Here is an 8368-nt window from a genome sequence, read left to right as displayed (position 1 = left end):
ACCATACCTCCCCTCTGGCAGCTTCATCCCCCCTCTCTCCCTCTCTCCTGCCATAACCCCCCCTCTACTCCTCCTCCCTCCAACCACCTCCTTCTCCTCATCCTCCTCCTCCCTTTGCTGCAGCTGAGGTATTCCCACTGCTCCGACTCTCCTGCTATATGTAGATGTGGATGCTTGAAAAGAACTCGGAAAACACACATTCCTTTTATCTGACAGGCCGATCTTATGAATCTGCTGTAACATACACTGCTGCATGTATGTGTGTGTGTGTGTGTGTGTGTGTGTGTGTGTGTGTGTGTGTGTGTGAGAAAGAGAGAAAAGAGAAATCCCTGAGGCAACAGAATTCTGCAGCTCTGCATATGCCAAGAGCTTTTAGCCTTGCCTCTTTCCCTGAGTGCACTCCCTCTCGCACGTGCCAGCTCCAACTATACAGCAGCCGACCTCTCCAGTCCACATCACCCGGCTGTGCCTGATAACCTACATTTCTTGTTGTGCATTCAGCAGCAGCGCAGAGCGCCCTTCGCTGGTCACCCAGCAGCACTGCCACACTGTGTCTGTAAATTCCTCTTTGAGCTAAACTGAGGTGAAAGCGAGGGACGGATAGTCGGTTGGGGATTTGTGGTGAAAGAGAATAAAGGCCATTCTGCCTCTCATCCTGTCCTTTGTACTGACGAATTAATCTTTCATTAGCATCCCTTCATCATCAATCATTAACTCCTCTCTTGTGCCTGTCACCACAGCGCCCGTCCACTGCCCTCAATTGTTACCCTGACCTTTTACTGAGTAGGTGTGACGTGCCATTGACTTCATTTACATTAGTGACTAATCTATCGATTTAAGTTCTTGAAAACTTAAACCCAGATAACAAAAGCCTTAGTGAGTCATGACCTGGATGACTGGTTAATAACACTCTCAGGATATTTGTACTCCGTTTACATTTCAAGAGCCAAAAGTTACTGACACCATAGTGACTGTGGAGGAGGTCATAATAATGTACCTGCTAATGGAGGCAGAGGTGTAGATGGCTGTTGCCTCTGACGGAGAATTCTTTTCACAATATTACAGATTCATTGCGTTAGGCAGTTTTTATATTGTCTTCATCGTGCTCTTCGGTCGCATGTTGCTGGGACTACACTACAATGCCTCTATGATCTCAGGTGGTACTGCTTCGTTTTGTCCTTATCCTTAGGCTTTCAGAAAACGTGTACAAATATGCACAAAATGACGGACAGGAGGCTTCGTCCACGTATACATGTCTTAACTTGAACATGAGTCAGCCATTACATTACAGAAATGAAGAGATGTGAAAATGTGAAAACTATGTGAAATTCTGGGGCCATGTTTAAAATAACCCTTTGGTCAACAGCCAATAATCAGCGTTTTTTTGTTGTTGTTTTTGTTTATTTTGTGTCTGTTAATTATTCCCCCTTTTGTGCCAGGGGAACAAATAAGTGTTTTACAGTCATTTAGCCCTTCATTACCCTACCTTGAATGAGCACAAATTCAATCACACAAATTCATGAAATAACTTTTTATATAAACTTCTTTCACATAAAAAAATCTTTAAAAAAAAATAGCTGCTTCAGAAGCCTGTTTACTATATATAAAATATCACAATGCCATCTCTAATATATGTTCTTTATTACTGTGAAAACATCAACAAATTTCTCCTTCTAACAGCTGTATTTATTCAAGTTTCTTGCCAAAAACTACATTTTACAAGATTACATTTGAACACATCATGATAACATTATTATTTACTTTCGTCCAATAAACATTTTTACTAAATAGAGCTTGAACCCATCATATTGTAACTCAGTGGAATCTCCGTTAGCGGATAGTTCCATCGGCTGCTAACAGCTAACTTTAACTAGCTCTTCTTCTGCCAATATAAACACACATTTGTTGTTCTCAATGTAGCACTACCAGGGGAAAAGTAAGGTGTGTCCCCTGATGCAACAATAGTGAGTTTTGTCTCAAAGGTGGCCCTGGGTAGATCTCGGGTCATCCTAAACATGGTTTGTATTGTCCCCCGGAGGACATGACGCCATTAGTCTCACGCCTGCTTTTTCGCCTGTGCAAAATTGACGTCACTCGACAGGAAACATCGGCTATTGCCAAAGCAGAATTTCATCTTATTTGCCAATAGGCCGATGGCAGTCAACAAGGCGAATATCTGCTGGTACCAATGTTCGTATGATAAATCAGTGCATCTCTACAAAAATGTTAAAGACAATTTAGAGCACAGCATGCATTCTGAGAAAACCACAGCCTCACATCTTACACACTCATGATTAGTCACGAAGACAAGGAAACTGGATTAATCAATATTTAAAGAAAGAAAGAAAAAAAAAGGAAATGTGGTTGCCACGGTGACTAACCTGCCATTATCCCGGCCAACGCCCCAGACCCGGATACTTGCGATTGGCTGAGAGTGAAGCACACTGCGGTCCATGGGGTCGACCAGGTTCAACATATTATTTTCCAGCACCAAGTACATGTCCTTCCCCTGAAAACACACACAGGCACGCACACGCACACAAATTCTTCAGATCTCATCACAAAAACATGGAATCCTTATTTCCTGCAGCTCAAGACGTTGCAAGAGGTAGTCCTCTAAAGGTCAGGTGCTTTCTTTTACTTGCCTATAAAGTCTATTTGCCTGTGTGTGCATGTGTGGTGCCTAAGTGTGTATGTGAGTGTGTGTGTCTCTAAATAAATGATCAAACCTTAAAAAGAGGGGGTGGGAGATGAAAGGTTATTGAAAGAAGGATGAAGCTCTCTCCCTCTGTTCTGTCACTTCACATTAAACACAACCACAGCAGAGGGAGGGAAAGACTTCATACTGTTGCTCCACTTTCCTCTCTTCATTCTCCCCTCCTCCCTCAATCTTTTGACATATATTTCAGGAGACTCTTGCCCCGGCTAGCTACTGCTGCTCTATCTATGCTCCGCCCTTACCTTTTAATTCATCGTCCTGGCTCTGTACAAGCACTCCTCCTCTGCTAAAAACTCGACACCCTTTATTTTAGGGCCAAAACAAAACACAGAAACACACATGAAAACACACTATACTCTCTTCCTCACCTCTCCCCAGATGCCGACGGTGTCTCTGATGTCATTCTTGCAGTAGGACAGCTGTCGGATGCAGTTGTTAACAGCGACGCTGCTCTTTCCAGGAGCCAAGTCTTCCTCAGCCATTTCCACCCATCCCAGAGAGCGCACTGCAAAACACTGGAGACACACAATCACACCAATGATGCTGTTATATATAAAGCACACTCCTTACACTTATACACACAGATTGCGCTCTAGAGCTGCTACAACGTTCCTTCTTTATGTCGCCTTTGCATTTTTAAAGAGAACCAAACATTGGTGGCATTGTGCCACTCCAGTGTGTGATTTCAGACAGCATGCTGGCATCCCAGAAGCACACACAACAATGTGACCCTCTAGTGTTACATATGTCATACGTGTTGGCAGCACTTTATAAACAATAAAATGGCATAGCATGTCAATAACAATCATTTCCATCCCTGTTATATGTTGGCTGGTCTTGCCCTCTGTTCGGAAGGTAAGGAAGTCTCGGACCTCATTGTGTCTCCATTTTGCACACATTTTCAGACACTCTACCTTTATGAGTTAGCTGCTAACTGCTATCAGCTGCTTTACAAATCTCCTGGCAATGGGTTGCACACCGTCTATAGTCCTGTCCTGCTGACTGTCCCTTTCATATAGACATTGTTTTGGTGCTGTTATCACCTCCATCACCTCCACTGCCGGTTTAAAGGCGATACAACTCTGTCCTCCCATTCCACAATTGTACCATTTATATAGAAAAGCGAGGTGGCATAATGTTGTGAAATTCCCGCCTTGGACAGGCAGTGTAATGGGGGCTACAGATATATCACCACTTTGTGCACACTGACCTAATAGGTTTTTATTTTAGGCTCTATTAAGGCTTTATGGTCATTTTTTGAGTGACTTTAAATATCAACACCATTGTGTGGGGTTTTGAACTGGACTCTGAGAGTAGAGCCAAACAATCTGAACTCCATAAAGACAAAAACATCGATAAACAGATGAGGACAACAAAGCATGGTGGTAGAGGAGAAGAGGCCAAGAGAGGAGAGAGGCCCATCCATCCATCCTCATCAAGTATTCATTTGATTTCAGGAGTCCATTCACAAAGTACTTTGCAGACTACAGAGATCCATGATGAAAGAGGTCAGAGAGGGAAAAAGACAGACAGCAAATATAGTGAGTCACTATCACACCAATCAGTGGCATCCCGCTCTGTTGTGGGAAAACATGTTCATGTGTGAATCAAGTGCTCATATCAAACAGATTGAAACATGTTTGTCGTGTGTGAGCAGTAATAGGATGTCTACCTACTGTTCTTTTTGATCGCACACAAACATACAGAGTTTTAGTATGTCACAGCAGGATGTACAGAAACATGGTGTCTTCAGTGTGGGGATGTTTATAGTGCTGACTTAAAGCTGAGTGGAGCTGACAGGTGGGTAATTCATTCACACACAGGCAGTATACAGACATGTGTGGACATGCACACACACAGTGCATCTCTCTCTACTGTCAGGAGTCTGGTGACAGTCACAGATCCAGACCAGCAGGTGGTAGCAGCTACATGACACATGAACTGTCAGTTGTGTCACACCCAACCAATAGCTTTACTTAGAGTATGCCTCTCTATAAGGGTTGCTAGGTTTTGAAACTCATACTCTAAGTAGGGCTGCACAATATACCATTATTTTATCATCTTTGCAATGTAAACTTGCATGAAAACACAGACTGCAATATTGCATCAGGGATTTTTTTAATGTAGTTGTAGTTGTTGTTGTAGATTAGATTTAAAAGATACACTAATGCATGATTTTCCTAAAACAAATGTATAGACTCATCAGAAATAAACCCTCTCAGTCATCACTTATGAAACATGCTCAGTGAGTAGCAGTGTATTTTTCTTCAGAGACTTTGCCCTTTGCCTGTATTTTCTTATATTCTTTTTATTTTCTGTGCTCCGGAAGTTTATGGGCATGTTCCCCCACAGCACTCAGGTGAGGTCAGAGCTTTATAAAAAGGTAGTGACAAGGTGCCAGACTGTAGGCAACCGCCATCCTAGAGATAAAGCACAGAAAAAAGGAAATATAGCAAGGCAAAACACTAAATGAGAGCGAGCTGGGGTCTGCTTTTACTTTCACTGCTGAGCTTGTTTACAAACAGTAACTAACAATCCTGTATGGTATAACTGTATTATCTGTTTATTTATCACAGCTTATATCATTTTTTCGATAGTAAACAATGTTCTGCATATGTGTGTGTGTGTGTGTGTGCTGCAGTTATCTGCTCAGTCTTCTAGACTGTGACGGATAGAAATTGTTGTTGAGTGAGACGTTGTTTATATTTCACTCCTTTTAATTGGTAGAAAAGGGAATGTTCGACTCTCGATACTGCAGTGGACTATATGCTAGAAGTGTGTGTGTGTGTGTGTGTGTGTCTCAGAGTGTGCTCTGGACCAGATGCCCTGACTGTAGATCTGTGTTTGTGTCTGGTATTCATCACAGTGTCACTGTTGCTAAGGATTGTGAATTTCTGCCAGACAAACACTCAGAGGGAAACAGACAGTAGACAGCCAAATCAGCACCACGTCATCAAGCTGAAAGTTGGCTTTAAACTCTAATCCGTAGTGCTTTTTGATCTATTCAGCCACCATGGCATTGTGGGAACACCACACACACCTTGGAATGTATTTTAGCCTCCTGGCAATCTGCTGCAGTTTGTGACAAAATGCAACGACTCTGTAGCAGATCAGATAAATAATTCATCTGTTTTTCTGTTTAATTAGTTGGATTCTAAATTAATTTATACCTTCCACTGACATTTGCTGGAATCAGCTGAATGGGCATGGCATTCTACCAAGTGCTGTTTTATTGAGCCTAACTCTGTGATTAAAAACCTAAAATGTCTCATTTGAATCTCAGCTCTGAATGTTTAAGAGGTCTTGGTAATTGATGCAGCAGTGTGCTGCATTGAGCTGCACTTCTCGGTTCCTCCACATGGAGGCAGTATTGTTTAGATATCTCTTTACACAGATGAGACCACAGACAGCCACTGTGATCGACATAAACACTACCGGTAAACAAACAGGCTGAGGACATAAACAGACTGAAACATACAGACAGAATCATTTCAAGGCAAGAGGCCGTGTGTGCTGGGAATGTTGATTATATTCTACAGTGTTTAAAAGTAGGATTACATCACTCACAAATATAAGTAACTTTAGATTCTGCAAAACATTACATTCCACAAGTGGAGGTATTCTTCAAGCCCAGGGTGTCTACAGGTATGAGAAACTTAAATTTTAATGCTTTTTATGACATCTTCAAGATAATTTTTAACCAAATTTAAGACTGATTTTTACACAGATAATCTTTTTCTTATTCAAGTATTCCAGTTAAATTCTACTCGTAAGTAGTACACATGCAGTCCCAAGCAGAGGTAGATTTTATGTAGCGTACCATTATTTAAGTGCAATAAGTTAATCTAAAATTTTCCAAAAGGTGCAAGACGGTATTAGATTCAGTGGAAGGTTTAAAGATGTGTAACATCTGAAATGTAGACTTCTACGCAGACGAGCTTGACTCAATTTGACAAAAAGAAATAATATGATGGATAAATTCGATCAAAATAAGGCCTCACAAATTCAAGTTGAAGACTTTAACATTTAAGATTTAGAACTTTTAAGGGCTTGAATTTATAAAATTGAATTAAAGTTGAACAAAAAAATTTAAGGGCCTATAACCACAATGACATATATATATAGCTTTTTATAGTTTGCGGTATGGCAACACAGAAAAGTCACAAAGAAGGCAGCAGGTTGACAAGCAAAAAACCTACAATTAACTTTTATCTAGCATTTAGAAATGTAAAGGTACTACAGCTGAACATTTTCTTAACATACATAACAATAGAACAACAATAGAATAGAAGGAAAATGTTAATCATGACTGAGGCTGGGCAATATATCTTACACTTTGGATATAGTAATATCATAAGTGTTGTAAGGCTGCATTACAGTAAAGTGATGTCATTTTCTTAACTTACCAGACTGTTCTAGCTGTTCTATTATTTGCCTTTACTCACTCAGTCATTATATCCACATTACTGATGATTATTTTTAAAAAATCTCATTGTGTAAATATTTTGTGAAAGCACCGACCCTACAATATCACTGCATTATCAATATATAGGCATTCATTCAAAAATATCATGACATTTAATTTTCTCCATATCGCCCGGCCCTATTTATGACTTATACCACGGATTACAAACACAGACATGTCTCTGCAGTTAAGTCAACTGTAGGAAAGGCTCCTTACTTTTGTTTCTGGGTCACTGTTGACACTGCTGGACTCCTCTTCTTCCACTGCTGGACGGTTCCTGAAATTTGGGGAAAAAAAAAAAAAAAAGGCTGCAGTTATAGAAGAAGCAGTGTGCTGTTATTACCATTGCAACCGCTAGCTGCTTTACTGACAAGGTTCCTGCCCTGCATGTAAAGGCTACTGGCAGTCATTGTACTAATAGGAACATGGAGCCATTTCCTGAGTAGAACAACTAACATCCTGCTTTGTCTGACCTCATTTAAATCTAACACTGATTACATACAAGATTAGAGAGACTAACTCGACAAAACTAGATGCAAGACAGAGAACGAAAAAATATGTCGGATATCTACTTGCAACTCTGGTTGCTTGCAGAGATTTATGAACAAAGGTAGTTTGATTCTTTTATCTGCATGTGTGTGCGCATGTGTCTGTGTCTGTGTATGTGTGTGTCTGTGAAGGTATTTCACCTTAGCTTGAGTGATGCGTAGCGAAGCGTAGCACCCTCAAACTCCTTCAGACTGGGGTCAGGGTTCACTGTGGCTGCCTGCAGGTCCTGGTGCACACAGGTGACATCATCAGAGAGTGCAAAGTGACTCCAAAATAAAACTCACAATCTCTGGCCAAAAGGCAACCAACACTAAGGCCCCTTTCACACATGTAACCTGTAATATTGTCTGCTAAAACTGAAACCTTTTGTCATTCACACACTAACGGGAAGAAAAACTCCCACAGGACATAACTCCAGATAGATAAGAGCTTTGTTGTCATTTTATTTTAAGATACTTTATAGTTGTGTGGCAATGCAGTTCAAAGTGATCCAGATGTATTTTGAAAACCTTTTATTAATGCACGAGGACATTTAATTCATATTATTCTTGTAACAGTTCACTTATTGTACAGCTTGTGAATGCAGTTTTGTGCTTTTGGGCCAACTGCAGCTATGGCAGATATCCAGAAATCTT

At 40.8% G+C, this 8368-nt stretch overlaps 1 protein-coding gene across 6 annotated transcripts in view; it reads right to left on the bottom strand.

Moving 5' to 3' along the window:
• The window catches only part of LOC126390174 (amyloid beta precursor protein binding family B member 2-like), a 71842-nt gene that overhangs the window by 16835 nt on the left and 46639 nt on the right, over positions 1–8368 (bottom strand). For all 6 annotated transcript variants that reach the window (XM_050044338.1, XM_050044342.1, XM_050044343.1 and 3 more), the window contains 4 exons: positions 7874–7959; positions 7401–7461; positions 3088–3234; positions 2382–2509 (listed from right to left, as the gene is read on the bottom strand). In XM_050044338.1, the coding sequence (XP_049900295.1) occupies positions 2382–2509; positions 3088–3234; positions 7401–7461; positions 7874–7959 (422 nt within the window). The remainder of the gene's footprint in view (positions 1–2381; positions 2510–3087; positions 3235–7400; positions 7462–7873; positions 7960–8368) is intronic.

Source organism: Epinephelus moara, chromosome 5 (assembly GCF_006386435.1).
Source record: "Epinephelus moara isolate mb chromosome 5, YSFRI_EMoa_1.0, whole genome shotgun sequence".
In the NCBI taxonomy this organism is placed as follows: Eukaryota; Metazoa; Chordata; class Actinopteri; order Perciformes; family Serranidae; genus Epinephelus; species Epinephelus moara.
The sequence above is the reverse complement of the archived record's forward strand: the minus strand, read 5'-3'. Positions and strand labels throughout refer to the sequence as shown.